Raw genomic sequence first — 18,559 nt, 5'->3', positions numbered from 1 at the left:
CTTCTCTGGGCCACTGGGGGCGCCCCCTGCCCTACTCCGAAGGCACTGCTCTGGAGGGCGCCCCCACCTCTGGTCTTCCGGGCCTCTGCCCTCAGCTCCTCCGGGCTGTCCTCTTCCGAGCTACTCAACTTCTGGGACTCTTGGTCTTCAAGCCCTCTGAAGTCCAGGCTACCCGTCTGCCTCCTCCCCTCCTCCCCCCAGGCCTCACCAATCTGGTTTTCAGCTATAGAGAAAGCGGTTTTGTTAGCATACACTGAGTGTCCACTTAAACCAGCTGAAGTGGGAATGAGAGTCCCAGAGAGATTTCTCGGAGGGAAAGGAGGGTGTGCAGAGAACACGCATCAATGCGTGGAGCTGCACAGTGCCTCTGCCCACCCCGGGGGACGTTGGGAGTCACCATGCTGGTGTAGAGTCCGACAGAGTCCCGGCTCCCAGCATTTGGGGGCGAAGAAACCAGCCCAGGATCAGATGTTCCACGGTGGGGACACCAGTGGAAGGAAGTCCGGCCAGGCCACATGGAAGGGGGAGGAGCCTCTGAGATCTGGCTTCCTGATGTCATCAGTTTGGCCCAAATAAACTCATATAAAATTTTTCTAGAAAAATAAAAAATGAAGGGTGGGAGATTGGGGCTGTAGGAATCCACAGGAGTGCGGGACCTCCTGACTTACCCTTTAAGCCCGAGGTGTCGGGGACAGAAAGAAGGTGCTGGAGGCAGAGAACAGTACCGCCCCTGAAGAGAGGCTAGAGCCTCCGATATCCCAGCTCACTGGAGGAGACAAGCACGGGAAAACACTTACTGACAGAGACCGATGTAGCAGGTTTTCGCGAGGACCCGACAGTCTTGTCCAAGGACTTGACATAACAGCATCGTGTGACGTGCCACCTGGGCAGGCTCTTTTCAAGCCTGGGGAGGTGACTGCGTAGAAGGATCACAGGTGAGACTGTGCCAAGTTGAGGACAGCCAGTGCATGGCCCAGGCTCAGGAAGGGCCTGTGCTTGGCCGGAGAAGACTCTGTTCTTCCCAGATGCGAGAGGCCACACTGGGCCAGCAGCCTCCGTCTGGAGAGGCCTGGGGCAGAGCGGAGGACGGACGTGGTCTCTGGGGGAACGGAAAGTCTCGGAACGGCAAGCGCCCCTCCCTTCCTGCTCTGTCCTCCCACCCACCCACTTCCGACAAGACTGGAAGGGTTCCTCAGTCCCCTCGAGTCTGCCCCAAAACCCTTCCCGGTCATGTTCACCAGAAACTAGGATGAGGACCTTGATTATGTTTCAACAAACAAGACCTTGGAACCCACCCGCCGAGCTCACGTAGAAGCTTCCCGGCCTGAGGACACAGAGGTGGGCTCACTGGGGCCTAACATGACCCCGTTTGTGATTATATGAGTCTCACCAGCCTGGGCTGGTGGGCCTGGTCTCCTGTTGGGGCACGTGCAAGAGGCAACGGATCGATGTTTCTCCCCCACTTTTTGTCCCTCCCCTCCCCTTTCTGCAAAGATAAATACATAAAATCTTTTTTTTCCCAAAGCATGGGGGACACCAAGTATTTATTTATTTATGTTTAGAGAACAGGGAAGGGAGGGAGAAAGAGAGGGAGAGAAACACTGATCAGTTGCCTCTTGCGCACCCCCAACGGGGGGCCCGGCCTGCAACCCAGGCCTGTGCCCCGACTGGGAACGGAACCGGCAGCCTTTCAGTTCACAGGCCGTCACTCGGTCTACTCAGCCACGCCAGCCAGGGCCACAGAATTATTTTTAAATTAGAGTTTTTTAAATCACAAGAAAAATATGCTTATTAAGAGAAACTATATTTTTAGTAATTTTTAAAAATCTACTAAAGATGAACTCATAAATCAGAATTACCATTTTTTTGAGACAGTAGTCCACCAGGAGTGAAATCAGACTTGCCTTGCCTTCAGAAAATAAATGAGCAGAGATCATAAAATAAGTGTGTAAAAGGACAAAACTACTTGAGAAATGGAAAACAAACAGACATGCTAATGATGAGAATAAAAAACAGGCAGGGAATAGAGCAAGGAATGGGAAGAGCAAGAGGAAGGGGCAGACTGAGGAGGAGGGGTGGGGAACTAGCTGAGCGTGTGCAAGGCCCCCTTCCCCCGCGTCCCTCTGGGCCTGAGTCAGGCTGTGCTGGGAGAAGAGTTTGAAACTGAATGACAGACTGGTGGTGTTAGTGTTAACCGTGTGAGACCGTGTGAGAACTAGAAGAGACTTCATCAGCACGGGAGAGTCATACTTTCGTGGTTTTAAAGCAGGAAGGTAGGAAGCTAGGGACATTCCTTGGCAAGTGGCACAGGGAAACTTGAGACATCTTCCCTAAACCAAGACACTTAAGCGTAGAGGGTTTGGCCCCAGCTGGTGTGGCTCAGTGGACTGAGCACCCATCTGTGAACTGAAAGGTCACCAGTTTGATTCCCCATCAGGGCACATGCCTGGGTTGCAGGCCAGGTCCCAGTAGGGGGCACTTGAGAGGCAACCATTGCTGTTTGTCCTGCACATTGATGTTTCTCTCCCTCTCTTTCTCCCTCTCTTCCCCTCTCTAAAAATATACAAAATCTTTTTAAAAAATCATATAATATCTGGCTTTAAAAATAAATAAAAAGTAAATAAATATTCCTGGTATTTCAAAGACAGACCTGGCATTTTTTAAAAAGAGCAATGTGGTGTTTTAAGGGCTGTCTCATAGGGCTGTGCTCATTCCTTTCAGAGTAGAAGTGACAGTCCTTTTCCAAGGAGCCCACACAGACCTCTAGGAGGTCACGGTTCCCTGGAGAAAGGTGCTGGGACTTGGCCCTTTGTGTCCCCACAGCCTGTAGTCATGGTCGCCTGTCCCTGGGGGCCCTGTTGGTATCCTGGCACTTGCTGGGGACAAACAGACATGGACAGCAAAGCCCGCCGCCCGAAGTGAAGCAAGCACGCGCTGACCAGGAGGGAAGCAGGGTTTCTGGTCACATGCCTTTGCCTCCCCAAGGAAGCCTTGGGGAACGCTTAGAGGACTCTTGCTGTGAGTGTCGTGAATCCCCGACCTTCCCAAAAAGGTGCCTTTGCCTCTGCCGTGTCGGGAACCTTCCTGGGTGGGAAGTGGTGTCGGGTCATTTCGAGGAAGTTCGTTTTGCTAAATGACACTGCTGATGATTTTCTGGTCTCTGTCATAATACACACATTTCCGAAAGACAATGATTTTCTGAATCGGTTACTGCTCCACGATTAGTGAGACAGTGACGGGCGGGAGAAAGGTGTCCTGATCAGATCGTGGCGTTGTCACTGACAGAGGCCGAGAGCTGCTTTATCTGACGGGCCCACTGACCAACAGAAAGCACAGCGCTGCCCTAGACACAGCTTCAGGGGGCAGTTTCTTGAATCAGACTCACATCACCGAAAGGCATCCATGAAGCAGTGTAAGGACAGGGCTGTATCTTGGAAATGTTAGCTGATCAATAATTATGGCAAAATGATACGTGGATATTATGGCATCTGTGCCGGGAAGGGAGAAACTTACTCTCCTAGGTTTTTTTTGGCTGGTCTGATCATCCAATCTACATGAGACAGATTTTAACAAGAGACGATAACCAAATTCACTTACATATGTGTATGCATGGGAGCCCCCCACACACGAGGGAGCCAGAGGGCACACATACATGAGAGGTGCAATGACAGAAGGGAAATGAGGTGTACGTGACCTTGGTAGCCAAGCACGAGGCTCAGAGGGGAAGAAGGCCATTGCAGGGAGCTAGGAAGGGCAGGTGTTCGGTAATGAGTAGTTTGCCCAGCCAGGCAGATAAGGTAAAAAAAATTCTGCTGATAATTCTTGTTATGGGCAAGGTCCCTAGTTTAAGTTCTTTGAGGGAGAGTTACAAGTTTCTCATGACCTCAAAGGGTTTCAACTGCCTTCAGTTCATAATAACTCACAACTCAAAGCGGCACATTTTGGGGAGGCCTGTTCTGAACCCCTGCATCGCTGTGCCAGTTTTAGAACAAACTCCCCCGTCTCCAGCCTCCCCCAGCAAAGGCAGTGGCCAAGGCTTGAAAGGACCTGTCCAGTGGGGCCAAGGTCAGAAATGCCACTAGACTGGAAGAGACAGGTTGCAGTGCGGGGCCCTGGTCTGCTGCTTTAGGGAGAATGGAGAGGAGGGTGCCCCTGAGGTTCAGATGAAGGTTGATTTTTATTCAAATGCAGCAAATGTTTATTGAGCCCCTCCAACTAGTAAAAAATAATGTGCTAGCAACATACATGATTACCATCTCAATTCACAAAACAGGAGCATTTACCATTATGTATTAAGGTTAATGGAGGTGCGATACCGAAATGGAATTGAGTAAACCCCCCTGCTGAGTAGGGGCACTCTGGGTCTCTCCATGTACTCCACATGCAGCGACACCCAGAAGCTGTCACTGCAGAAGACATTCCAGAAGCCCAGACATCAGCATTTGCTTCTGTTCTTCCTTGGAGACCAGTTCACTGTGTTAGAAGTCACCCATCATGCGTGAAATTCCAAACCACGTAATTTTTCACTTTAATGGAAACATAAGGGATGTTCACTCATAACTTTGACTACATGATAATTTTTCAGATGACTCTAGGATGTAACCCTTATGTAGAGTGGGACTCCGTAATATATATTTTTCTTTTTATTAGGCCGACTGGAAGATCAATATGTAATTCGATTTGTAAGAGAAAAGCTGAAATCTATGCCTTGCAGGAATCAAGGTTACATTTTGGATGGATTCCCAAAGACCTACGATCAAGCCAAAGACCTGTTCAGCCGTAAGTTTGAATATTTACGTTCAGATGAGTTGCAACTTTACTGTTCAGAGTAAGAGTCACTCAACTGGAGTTAGTGACTGCTGGTTAAAATAGTTTAATGTTTTGAGCTATCCATAGTAATAATATGTAATAAACACGGTGATGTATATTTTGTTTTATTAGAAGATGACGAGGAGGAGGAAGAAATCAGAGGCAAAATGTTTCCCTTTGATAAATTAATCATACCTGGTAAGTTTAAAATACTCCTTCAAGGTCATATTTAAAGGAATGTCATTTGATATCTCTTTTGTACCAGAACAATCTTTTTGATAGTAATAAAGTAGGGTTCTTAGGGGAATAAAAAAGTCAAATGATACACTTAAAACCAAATTTCCAAGCTAAAGAATGTGGGGGGTACACATCAGGGACGTTGAGGTTCTTGGAGAATGTCATTTCTGCGGCTCCCTCCCGGAACAGAGCAAGACGCAGCCAGCCCTTCTGGGGATGGGTGCCCGGACTTCTGAGTCAGCCGGCCAGACCTCGGGGGCAGAGTGGGCGGGGCCTCCTACCTGCCGTAAGAGCCAGGGAGGCCACGAGGAATTCCAGAAGGCATTCGGAGTCCAGAACGGAGACAGTAAAAAGCAAGTGAAAGGCTTCTCAGTTCACAGTTAACTCCACGGCAAGTCTGATCCCGTCCTATATTGACCCGGAGATTTCACAATGTACTTTAGAAAGAGAAGTTTAAACAACTTATCCCATGCAAAAAGAAGTTGCTGAGTAACTAGCAGGCATTTCCTCTGACCTTGCCATGAACTTTAAAAGTTTCTCAGTCTGTCTATTTTAAATCATTCTGCAGGAGGTCTAATCGTAGGGGACACTTTTTGCTCATAGGGTAAATACAAGCTATTTTCAACAACTTAGTACAAGATTATGCTGGGGGTGGGGCGAAAATGCCCCCTCCCTTATTTAGTTCTTACAGTTGGACTAACAATAAAATGATAAAATTGACCCAAGCCTGGAGTAAAAGGAGAAAAACCACCTTAATACATGCACATGGGAGAATCATGAGAAGATGCTTGGGCCTTAATGAGACTCAGAGAAATGAGGGACCAGGCACCTTTTTATACTTTTTAGACAAAGGAAAGTCTAAAGTAAAAAATAGCTTGAGACCTTCGCAGAAGGAAGAAAGTTAGTGCTCATTAAAAAGGAATCTAAGCAAGTTTTGGGTATTCCTCTCAGTGAGGAATCTAAACGAAGGTGGGGCCTGGGGAATGACCCGAGAAAGGCAGCGTTAGGCTTGTCTAGACCCGGTTCCCATTCTGGGATCAGGTGACCGGCCCTCGGCCCTCAGGTGCAGGGAGGGTGCTGATGGCGTGGCAGATTAACCTCCTGCTCTCAGGAGGTCGCAGAGGACAGGGCTTTCTTCTTGCCCAGACGGTTCTTTTTCAAAGATTTTCTTTCTTTATTTTTAAAGAGAAAGGAAGGGAAGGAGAAAGGGAGAGAAACAACAGTGTGCAAGAGATACACTGATTGGTTGCGTCTCATGTGCCCCCAACTGGGGACCTGGCCTGCAGCCCAGGCATGTGCCCTGGCTGGGAATCGAACCAGTGACCCTTTGGTTCGCAGGTTGGCGCTCAATCCACTGAGCCACACTAGCCAGGGTGCACAGATAGTTTTTTAAGTAACTTTAACTCAAAATAATCAATATGCCATGGTGGGATATCTTGGGGTACCCGCCCTGGCCCTAGACACTTGCAGCCCAGAAGGGCGTGGTCACTCGTGTCAAAGTCCTCAAGAAAGCTGGCTCACAGCCATCACCCTCACCTCCTCTTGGTCCCGGCCAGCTTACAAGGAAGCGCAGGGGAGCACGGGGACCCCCGCAGTCAGCCATCCTCAGGGATGGAGGGCTATGGCAGGAACGTGGAAGGGGTGGGTTATCTCAGCTTCCCATTCACGGAGGTCTTCCTCCCAGAAAGTTAAAAAAGAAAGTCGATTGCTCTCAATAACCAGGTCTAGTTAATGAGAGTTTATCACTTCCGGGCACCGGAAAAAGAAAAGTCGATTGCTCTCAATAACCAGGCCAGTTAATGAGAGTTTATCACTTCTGGGCACCATGCATTCACTGCAAACTGTCGTAAATCCTCATGTCCTCACTGGGGCATAAATAGGTATCATTCAGCTCAACTAGACGTTTGTCTAACACCAGGCAGCACTGGACACTGGAGCCCCCTGAGCCTTCCCACAGTCCCGCAGGGCGGAAATGACTCCCATGTTTACTGTTCCAGAAGCCAAGGCCCAGTGACTCAGCCAAGTCCACTTCACTGGGGCACGGCAGGGCTTCCGTTCAGACCCAGCTGTCCTCACCCGGCCGCCTCCAAAGCCCAGCGTTAACAAAAGCCCTCCATAAGACAAGGAAAGAGAAGCAGCGGTAAAACGACAGAGGATTCTGAACCGAGGTCCACTGGGCTGCCCTCTCTTTGTTGGACACAGTCCGAACCCATCTGAGATGTTATCTCTTTGGAATGTTTAGTAGGCTTTTGATAAATTGCTCTCTTCCCAGAAACTACTGTTGTGTTTTGCTCTCCCTAAAAGCGGTTAGAGCACCGTCTCATTTGCACCCTCAGGATCTTCATGTATGGAGGTGACTGAGTAAACACACGAGAGGCTGATGTCCTTAGAAGAAGAATTTACGATGGTTCCCCAGCGAAGGGGGCGCGCAGGGCGGCAGGAGGGAGGGCCAGGCTCGGGTGGGAGGCAGAGGCAAATGGAGAGCACAGCGTCCCCCAGTTTCTGTGGGAAAGGCAAGACAGGGCAGAGCAGACAGCCTCTCTGGAGGACTGGACGGTTTGCGTAATCCCAGTGGGCTGGGGTCTCTAGTTGCCTGGCACCGAGCGGTGGATGGTTTCTGGCGAGGGGAAAGGTTGGCCTGGTGTGCGTTCTTAGGTGAAGGAAGGGGGGCCTTGACGTGCCTATGGGAGGCTTGCTCCCAATTAAGTTGTTGACTGTCTTCAGAAGCCAGCTAGCCCTGGGAGGGACAGCCGCCGCCCAGGTCAGGAAGGCACCCCCTCAAGATGTCAAAGCATCTTAAGATACGGAAAATAACAGGATTAATACAAGCCCCCCCCCCGCCCCCGCTTGATTGGAGTGGGAGCACAATGGAATCTGTGGTAACCCAGTCCTGGGGTAAATCATTTCATTTCACCTCCGCTGTGAGCATATGTCTATTGTAATTCTATTCAGAACTCCTGGTTGAAAGAGGCAATTTAAAGTTACACCTATCTGATGAATATGGAAACATTTGTTAAAACTTAGGCTTTCACGTGATTCCAGATAGCCAAATAACAGTGGCGGCTTTGTTTGGTACGATCTTACCAAGCAGAGATCTACTCCTTGCTACCCACAGTCAACAAGCACAAGAAAAGTGCTTGTTGACTACCTCCGGGTACTGTGAAACCCTGATTAATTACCTCCGGGTACTGTGAAACCCTGATGTTCCCCCCAAATCATAAGAGAGAAAGGACTCTTAGAAGTGCACCGCTGTGTAGGAAATATATGTCATCATATTAAAATTCTTTGACAACTGGAAGCCAAATATGTCAGTCATTACTCACAATTTGATTAACCAGAATCTTCCATCTCCTAACCCCTGGAAAAAAGATACGATGTTATATTTTGAAATTCATAGATTATTAACAGAACTTAAAAATTCTTTAAGAATTTATTTTTAGAGAGAGAGAAAGAAAGAGAGAAACATCAATTTGTTGTTCCACCTATTTATGCATTCATCGGTTGATTCCTTTTTTAAATTATATTTTATTGATTATGCTGTCACAGTTGTCCTGATTTTTCCTCCTTTGCCTCCCTCCATCAGCACCCCCGACTCCCTCGGGCAATGCCCCCACCATTGTTCATGTCCATGGTCATGTGTGTAAGTTCTTTGGCTGCTCCATTTCCTACACTGTACTGTACGTTCCCATGGCTATTCTGTAACTGCCTGTTAGTACTTCCTAATCCCCTCACCTCTTCATCTATTCCCCCACATTCTCGTCCCCCCATCTCACAACGATCAAAATGTTCTCTGTATCCATGATTCTGTCTGTTCTTCTTGTTCAATTAGTTTGTTTTTTAGATTCAATTGTTGATAGATATGTACTTTTGCCATTTTGTTGTTCATAGTTTTGATCTTCTTCTTTTTTTAAAAGATTTTATTTATTTATTTTTAGAGAGAGTGGAAGGGAGGGAGAAGGAGAGGGAGAGAAACATCAGTGTGTGGTTGCCTCTCATGCGCCCCTGACTGGGGACCTGGCCCACAACCCAGGCATGTGCCCTGACTGGGAATCAAACCAGCGACCCTTTGGTTCACAGGCTGACACTCAATCCACTGAGCCACACCAGCCAGGGCATGATCTTCTTTTTCTTAAATAAGTCTCTTTAACATTGTATATAATAATGGTTCGGTGATGATGAACTCCTATAGTTTCTTCTTGTCTGGGAAGTTCTTTATCTGCCCTTCGATTCTAAGTGAGAGCTTTCCTGGGTCGAGCAATCTTGGCTGTAGGTCCCTGCTTTTAATGACTTGGAATACTTCTCACCAACCCCTTTTACCTATAAGGTTTCTTTTGAGAAATTAGCCGAAAATCTTACGGGGATACCCCTGTAGATAGCAAACTGCTTTTCTCTTGCTGCTTTTGATATTTTGTCTTTATCTTTAACCTTTGGCATTTTAATCCTGAAATTGGCCTCTTTGGGTCCATCTGTTTGGGACTCTGTGCTTCCTGGACTTTCACAAACTTTGAAAAACTTTGTTTTCACTGTTAACACATGAATCGGACAATGTTCACAGGTGTTCCGTGTGCCCCAGGGGCACGCCCTGCTCTGGGCTCTGCACTGAACACTTTTTTCAAAAAGATTTTCTTTATTTTTAGAGAGAGGGGAAGGGAGGAAGAAAGAGAGAGAGAAAAACATTGACGTGGGTGAGAAGCACCGGTCAACTGCCTCACACGCCCCCAACTGTGGACCGGGCCTGCAACCCAGGCATGTGCCCTGACCAGGGGTCAAACCTGCGACCTTTAAGTGTGTGGGACGACACCCAACCCACTGAGCCACACCAGTCAGGGCAACACTTACTTTTCTTGTTCATTCAAAAAAGCGTATTAGCATGTAATGAAGTGAGAATGGCATATTATGTGGCAAACCAATACAACTGTGCGATAAAAATCCAATCATTCCCAAACTTTCCCAGGCTTTCTCAGGTAGCTAGCTGTTTATAATGTCCACAGCTGCTGGTCTGGGTGCCAGGGTATTCTGGACCTGCTGAGGACATCAGAGAACAGTAACTCACCTAGAAAGTTAATTTCACTGACCTTCACTTTAATCATTCATTCACTCACTCAAACATCCACGGAACCTGTACTAGAAGCAGGAGAAGCAGCTGCTTTCACGGTTTAAGACAATCACAGGCCAGTGAAATGACGCTGTCATTGACATGGTCCATGGGTCAAAACTTAGTGAGGCGCTGGCTGTGTTTCATTGGACATAGATGTTTTGTAGCCAGTGGCATAAAGGGAGGAAAGTGCTGGATCCATGGAAAAGTAAAATCTTCGGGGGGGGGTCCCCGATTTTATTAATTTGGCAAATCAGCCATTAAAGCATATTGCTCATAGCTGCCGATCTCTTCGGCAATTGACTGGGAAGCTGATGCAAGATACCACAGGGTTATTGAAGATGTGCTATTTGCAATTTCTGCTGCTGCTGTGGAAGGAAGGAGGGCAGAGAAGGGAGGGGAGGGGAGGGGAGGGGAGGGAAAATGGGAGGGAGGAAAAAACGATAACGACTCCTACAAATACCAACTGGCAGGGCCCCGGGCAGTAGTCTCTGAAATATCCCTGATTTGCATGCTCCTACCCTCCACTTTGTCGGGCCATTTGCAGCTGCTCGAGGTCTTGGTCTCAGTCCTGGCTGCCAACCAGATGTTTCCCTGTCCACCAGCACCTGCTAATTACGTAACCGGCACTGTCACTGGGTTAACTAAGGAGCCTCTCCTCCTCCCCAGAGTTCGTCTGTGCGCTGGACGCCTCGGATGAGTTCCTCAAGTTCCGGGTGATGAATCTGCCTGAGAGCCTGGTGGCGGGCACCCACTACAGCCAGGACCGGTTCCTCCGGGCTCTGAGCAACTACCGGGACATCAATACCGAGGATGAGACGGTGCTCAACTATTTCGATGAAGTGGAAATCCACCCGATACATATTGGTATGCAATGAGCTGAGAAGCAGTGTGAATGTGGAGAGGCACCACCAAATGTCAGGACCCCCCCAGCCAGCCCCAGAGCAAGTCTCCGGCCAGGCTGGGGGGTGGGCGGTGGAAGCGTTGGAAAATCGCAGGGTAGACGGGGCACTTCCCCTGGGGCGTCCTCCTTGAGAACTTAGATGTGGAGTGTTACTGTTACATGAAAACACATGGGTGTATTATGAAGTGGAATACCACAATTTTAAAGGGCATTTCAAAGAAGTGTGTCTGCTGCCAGCTGCTTTGGGCCACGCCCCTGTCTTCCCTGGGGACAGTGTTCCATCACGGTGGCATTGTGGACACTAGTGCTCTTCACAGAGCCCCACCTGGCCTTTAGGTCAGCCAGCTGCTCAGAAATAGTTCTTCATTGTATTTCTCCACGTTTTCTCTAAATGCTTTACTCTGAGCTTAGCTCACAGCAAGCACCCAGGAAACATGATCTCTCATCACCCTCATCATCACCATCATCATTTGTGACTGCGAGTCTCAGCTGTCATAGCTGTTTCCACTCCCGTGGCTTGGTGAACCTCCGACCTTCCTTTCTGGGTTGCTGGGCACTTGACACTTCCTCCTCCATTGGTGAGAAAGCTTGGTGGGACCTTAGTGGCCAGGCCGACCCCTCGGGCCTCCCGAGGCCTCCCCTAACCCCCTAGAGCCAAAAGGGGCAGTGTTTGGACTCTGGAGTATTGGGAGGCTTAGAGCTAGGGTCAACAGGACGGCAGATTCCAGTTCCGGCTCTGCCTCAGTTTCCTCACCTGTGAAATAGGAGAACAATCCCTGACTGGTAGTGTGTTCCAGGTGGTAGAGATAACAGACAGGAAGTTTCTGGCACATGGAAAGGATTTCAACAAGTGGTCATTTTTTTTCACTACCAATACGAAGGCATGAAATGGACTGCTAAGAAATAAAAAGATAACTCTGCTTATGAGTTCTTCTCTGTGTCGCACCTTTGGAAGCGTTTGGCTTTGGCCCTCCTCTGGCCGAGTCTGTGTATGTCAGATTTATTTTACATATTTTATATGTACAGCAGAGGATTTGATACCCACTACCATGGAAAGTCCTTACTCTATCTAATGAGAGAACTAAGAAAAACGGTGAACAAATTTCACAAAGACAGCAATTGTCATCCTTTCAGTAAAACCCCAGAAATTACTTATGGAAAGACCAGGAGAGCCCCGGGGGAAAGGCCGAGAGGCGGGGAAACAACGGGAGGGGGAGTGGCCACTGTGTTCCCGGTGCCTTCTGTGCCCGAAACCTCATGCTGGCAACTGGGAGATAACGAACGGGAGAAATGTATCATAAGGGTGGGTGTGGGGCAGGGGGTCAAGGTCAGGAATGCAGCCTGGCTTCAGAAGGGTCTGGCATGGCCTGGAATGATGCTGGCATCTCTGAATTCCACTGTTCTCTCGCTCTTTGGACCAGAATCTCTCTCTCCCCTCCCCAGTTCACATGGTGGCGGGGGCTACTCTCTGATCCAGAGTTCCCGAGTTACACTGTAGCTGAGTCTGGGGCTGGACATGACCTTGGGTCCCAATTCCACACTCCAAGAAGGGCAAGTCAGAGGCCAGTTAGTGCCCTGTGGTCAGGTGCCCCTCCCTGCCCACTCCCAAGTTCCCCCCTGGGTCGGAGCAGAGGTGTCGCTGGGGGCAGTGCTGTCCTCTGCAAGACTCTCCTCCTAAAGAGAGCAAAGCTTTTCAAAAAATGTTTCAGAGCCTTTCCCAGCGCATCAAGGTTGCAATTACTCTACTAGAGGAATTGGGAAATATTTCAACGTCAGCGTTCAAGCACCTGCAGGTGTGAGTTTCTGTTTTTGTCTGTCTTTGGCTTGCTTCTACTCACTCACTGATACATTCGCCCTGTTCTTCCCATCTGCCCATGTCAGAATCTGGCAGGGCCTCTGGTCTAGGTCAAGGTCATAATGTAAAAACACAAGGAGGGGAAGGGAGCATCAGCCTGGCTGTGCCCGGGGAGGGGGGAGGCGGGGGGCGTGAGAGGTTACCAGGAGGAAGGCCCAGAGGTGCTGAGCATCACAGTGCACCCACCGCACACCCTCCTGTGCAGACACCTTCCAAGGACACCTAAGAGAGTGACGTTCAGTTGACTCTTCAGTGACTGAGGGGGACTTACCAACAAGCCTTTTCTTCTTTTTTCCTTGCTCCTGATGTTAACATTAGTCATATAGTCTGGAGTTTGGACTTACTCCTATTCAAGAAGGCTAACTGAAATGATTAGTTTAGTTTTTTGGCTTTCTTTAAATAAATTAAAAGCATGTCCCAGAATAACTGACTCTCAGAAACAAAACAAAAGAAACCAGGAAATCACCCAGTCTGGCCTCCAGCAAGGGTAGAACTTCCTTCTGCGGAAACCCCCATCTGACGTGTTCTAGTCTTTGCTTGAATGCTTCCAGGATGAAGAACTCACTCCTTTTGAGGAAGTCCATTCCCCCTCATCCATCCACTTAAACCAACCGTGGCTGTCAGAAATGCAATGACTGGAGCAGCCCATCGCCCCGCCCCCAACCCCATGTCTGCCAGACCTCTCAGTCTGACACTTGCGGGTGAGACATGAAACTCTGCACTGTGCTGGCAACTGGAAAAGGAAACCCCAGTGTGGCAACTTACGTGACTTATCATCACAGGTTGACAGTGATAAACAGTTTCCCGAGTATGGTCTCGGAATGCATAGCAGGCAGGCCCCGAATGTGAGTTGTGTTGACTGCCTTCCTCTCTCCTGGTTTTGAAAGACGTAGGAAAACTTGAAGACGCTGAGAACAGAGTCACGATCAAACGGCTCATCAAAGAGATTGGGGAGCCCCGAAATTATGGTTTAACAGATGAAGAAAAGGCAGAAGAGGAGCGGAGGGTTGCTGAGGAGGCCTTAGCCAAGGAGGTGGCGGCGAAAGTGGCCTATGAGCGCAAGGAAGCCAAGGAGAGGGCAGAGAAGATTGCCCGATGGGAGGAGTGGGTGAGTGCGCGCACGTGTGGGCTTGGGTGCGCCTGTGCACTGTCTCCCCTACCCACCCCACGCCGTCCTGCACAAAGCCATTTAAGCGAGTTATATTTCCCATCCCACTAATGATGTCACAGAAATACCCCCCAAAATTTTGCTAGTTTGTTCAGTTATTTGTACCATTTTAAAAACGATGCCCACAATCATTTGCTTAGTGTAAATAACTGCAGCAATGAGCCGCTGTCAGCGGTATGGACGACACGCGTCTCTGTGGAGGAGAACGTCTCGCTGCATGTCAACCTGAATGAGGGCGCTCATCCTCATTCCCCCGTCCTCACCCCCCAGGTCACCTCCCACAGCAGCACTCAGGGACACGCGGCTCCCCACTTCTCGCCAGGGTCATGCGGGCTGTGCCCCCCAACCCTGCCCCGCCGTCTCCAGTCTCTCCCCACGCAGCCTTCTAACACAGAGACGCTCCTCGGCGGTTCTCCGCTTAAACTCTCCACACGCTGTCCAGCACAGGAGATGACGCTCCAAACTCTTTCTCGTGGCCCCCAAGGTCCTTGGTGGCCTGCTGCTTCTGCGACTTCCTAGGGCATCTAAACATGTGCCACCTGTGTGACTAACTTCCTTTCTTTTTTTGAGTTTTTACTAGAAATCATCTTTTTAATGAGGCCTTTCCTGGACATCAGCTATACGTAAAATTTCAACCTCTGCCTCTCCCCCAAACATGCCATATCCCCTTTTACACTTTTTAATTTCCCTCTTTGTGCTTATTCTATCTAATGTATGGAGGAAGGAAAGAAGGAAGGGAGGGAAGGAGGGGAGGGAGGAGGGGGGAGGGGAGGGGAGGGGAGGAGGGAGGGAGGGAGGGAGGGAGGGAGGGTGTACACCTCAGGGTTCCTGATTGTCTCCTTAGCATACATTTCTAAGGTTTGCTGGGTCAAACTCTGCATACCTGGTTCAATTTTTGATCTCTATTTCTAAACTACCCTTCAGCAAGGGTGGTCATGTTGTTTACCAGAGCATTTCCCCACCCCTCCTCCAGTACAGCTTTTTCCATTGCGCTCACACATGCCACGCTCATAAAGAAAGACCGATCTGGTGATTTTATTCATCTCTCCCATCACAAATGTAATGGCTTTTCCTCTGCTAGTTAGGAATTTACATCACCTCTTACGCACGTTTTCTCTGCCCACGCCTGAGCTGTGTATTTTTTTCTGATCCTTTTGCAAGAGAAGCAGGAATGGCCCCAGGAGACAACAGCCTCCTGCATTGTCCAAACCCAGCCCCACTTTCCTTGTTGCTACTCCCTGTCCCAGTTTCTCCATCTGCTAGTTCTGATCTGGGAAAGTAAGATGATTGTAGCACCTGCTCACGGAGGAGCTGTGGTGATTAAAGAGTCAATGTGTGTAAAACACCCAGGCCGTGCCTGGCTGACGGTGTGAGTTCCCATAACATATGGGAACTTTTAGCTTTTTAAAATTTGTTGCAAACAGTTTTTCTCATCTCATTGTTTAACATCATTTATGGTGTTTCTTCTGGTCATAAGAACATTCATGTTTCTTTTTTTAAAAAAATATATTTTATTGATTATACCATTACAGTTGTTCTATTCTTCCCTTCATTCCCCTCCACCCTACACAACCCCTCCCCCACCCTCCCCCCTTTAGTTTATGCCCATGTGTATCAAGTTCTTTAGATTCTATATTTCCCCTACTATTCTTGCCCTCCCCCCTATCTATTTTTTACCTACCGTCTATGCTACTTATTTTCTGTATCTTCTCCCCCCTTCTCCTCCTCCCACTCCCCTGTTGCTAACCCTCCATGTGTTCTTCATTTCTATGGTTCCACTCCTGATCTAGCTGTCCTCTTGGTTTGCTTTTGTTTTAGGTGTGGTTGTTAATAACTGTGAGTTTGTTGTCCTTTCACTGTTCATATTTTTCATCTTCTTTTTCTTAGATAAGTCCCTTCAACATTTCATATAATAAGGGCTTAGTGATGTTGAACTCCTTGAATTTGATCTTATCTGAGAAGCACTTTATCTGTCCTCCCATTCTAAATGAAAACTTTGCTGGACAAAGCAATCTTGGCTGTAGGTCTTTGGATTTCATGACTTGGAATACTTCCTTCCAGCTCCTTCTTGCCTGTAAGGTCTCTTTTGAGAAATCCGCTGACAGTCTGATGGGTATTCCTTTGTAGGTGACTGTCCCCTTTTCTCTTGCTGCTTCTAGGATTCTCTCCTTCATTTAATCTTGGCTAATGTAATTATGATGTGCCTTGGTGTGTTCCTTCTTGGGTCCAACTTCTTTTGGATTCTCTGAGCTTCCTGGATTTCCTGGAAGCCTATTTCCTTTGCCAGACTGGGGAAGTTCTCCTTTATTATTTGTTCAAATAAATTTTCCACTCATGGCTGTTTCTTTTCCCCTTCTGGTACCCCTATAATTGGGATGTTGGAACGTTTAAAGATGTCCTGGAGGTTCCTAATCCTCTCCTCATTTTTTTTGAATTCTTGTAACTTTACTTTTTCCTGTTTGGTCATTTCTTTCTTCCTTCTGGTCCACCCCCTTGATTTGAGTCCCAGTTTCCTTTCCATCACTATTGGTTTCCTGTGCATTTCCCTTCATTTCAGTTAGTTTAGCCTTCATATGTTCCTCTAATTTGTGACTATAATCAACCAGTTCTGTGAGCATCCTAATCACCAATATTTTGAACTGTGCATTTGAGAGTTTCGCTATTTCCTGGTCGCTTAGAGTTATGGGCTCTGGGGCTTTGAGTTCTTCTTGAGCTATATTTTGGATTGTTCGTGCCTGTTACGTATGAGGAGCAGAGTCCTAGGTGTTCACCAGGGCGGGGCGACCCAGTTGCTGGGTTGTGACGCTGTATGTGGGAGCGGGGCCAAAGGAAGGCAATGGCAAACACCCTCTGCTTCCTCCCGCCGCCACCTCGGGCCACGCAACCCTTCCCACTGTGCGAGAGTGGGCCGCATGATTTGTCCCACTGCTCACGAATGTGCGACCGCGGTCAGCCGCTGCTGAGTTCATTGCTGGGGGCTGCGCGGTCCGTCTCACTTCTCACTCCCGCCGCCCCAAGCCCTCACTGGGTCCGCCGGTGCTACCCTGATGCCTGGGCGCCTGGGGTCGGGGAATCCTTCCTGCCCGACCCTGCTCCGCTGCTGGCTCCGCCCCTCTAACCTGTCCAGTAGAACGGTTCGTTGTTGTTGGACTTCCGTATAGTTCAATTTTCTGTTCTTTGGCTGCATCTTTGTTCTCCAAACCTTTGTTGTATTCAAACTTGGTTGTGGGAGAAGGCACAGTGTTTCCACCTACGCCTCCATCTTGGCGGAAGTCCTCAGAACATTCATGTTTCTACATAGTGAAATCTATCAGTCTCTTCCCATTTTGGTTTTTGGCTTTGCTATCTTGCTAGGAAAGACCTCTTTTCAAAAAAAAAAAGAAAGAAAGAAAAGAAAACCAGGACTCTATCTTGCAAGCGACAAAAAAGCAAATGTAAAATGGCTTAGAAGTAAAGAAATTTGATGGATTCACGTAACAGAAGAGTCCAGAGGGAAAGCTGGCTTCAGACAAGGCTTGAGATGGTGGCTCAGGTGATGTCACCAGGGCCCAGGGCCCCTCTCTTTGCTGCATCTCCTGTGTCGGTGTCATCCTGGGGCTCGTCCTCAAGTGTCCATGGGCAGGAGGCGGGCTGGCCTGGTGGGCTTCAGTCCCATCTAAACCACTAGGCTGAGGAGGAAGATTTCTCAAAGGAGATATGGAATTATTTTTCCCAAGGAAGGCAGAGGTATGCTGAGCAAGGGTTAACACCCGGCCAGCAGACCCAGGCCTCAGACCGTCTATGAGCACGTCTGTGATTTTCCTTCTTCCGTCTTCCTCCCTCCCTCCCTGTTATTCCTTCCTTCACCTAGGCAGCTAGAAGTGATTTTTGTCTAAGACGTGAGGTGGGAGTCCAGCCCATTATTTCCTGAATGACTCGTTCATTGTCACACGCGTTCTCCGCTGGTAGGAAATGCCGCCTTTCTAACTTGGGGGGCACTCACAGCACCACCTAGTTCCGAGGCCTTGTGGGCTGAGCCGGGTGAGGGTGTTCTCCCTTCCCCGACTGCTCGCCCCGCCCCCAAATGCTCTCTCTGCAGAACAAGCGGCTAGAGGAAGTGAAGAGGGAGGAGAGGGAGCTGCTGCAGGCACAGTCCGCCCCCTTGCGAAGCTACCTGATGGCCTACGTCATGCCCACGCTCATGCAGGGGCTCAGTGAGTGCTGCAAGGTCAGACCGGAGGATCCTGTCGATTTTCTGGTAAGAGACTCTTTTGTGTTTAATGTCAATTTGGAAATAGAATGTACCTGAATCTAAATGGGAAGCCAGGTGGCATAGAGAAATTGTGTGTCTGGTAAGTGGTTTCTGATACCTTCACAGTTTATAATAAGATTTAAAAAATTTATTGGATTTCTTGGGGGGTCATTGGTTAGTGAAATGACCCAGGTCGCAGGTGTACAGTTGGGTAACACATCACCCCACACTGTACTGTGGTCACCACCCAAAGTCAAGTC

General features: G+C 48.7%; 1 protein-coding gene across 2 annotated transcripts in view; it reads left to right on the top strand.

Moving 5' to 3' along the window:
* AK7 (adenylate kinase 7) overlaps nt 1–18,559 on the top strand; it is a 53,216-nt gene that overhangs the window by 32,414 nt on the left and 2,243 nt on the right. Inside the window, exons 13-17 of one of the 2 annotated variants that reach the window (XM_037031211.1) lie at nt 4,651–4,779; nt 4,945–5,007; nt 10,811–11,008; nt 13,788–14,008; nt 18,147–18,305. In XM_037031211.1, the coding sequence (XP_036887106.1) occupies nt 4,651–4,779; nt 4,945–5,007; nt 10,811–11,008; nt 13,788–14,008; nt 18,147–18,305 (770 nt within the window). Of the gene's footprint in view, nt 1–4,650; nt 4,780–4,941; nt 5,008–10,810; nt 11,009–13,787; nt 14,009–18,146; nt 18,306–18,559 lie in introns of both variants that reach the window. The other variant, XM_037031210.1, reaches the window with a different exon arrangement.

Source organism: Sturnira hondurensis, unplaced genomic scaffold (genome assembly GCF_014824575.4).
Source record: "Sturnira hondurensis isolate 20B ecotype Veracruz unplaced genomic scaffold, ASM1482457v3 Scaffold0021143, whole genome shotgun sequence".
Lineage (NCBI taxonomy): Eukaryota > Metazoa > Chordata > Mammalia > Chiroptera > Phyllostomidae > Sturnira > Sturnira hondurensis.
Note: the sequence above shows the minus strand (reverse complement) of the source record. Positions and strands in the feature narration are given on the sequence as shown.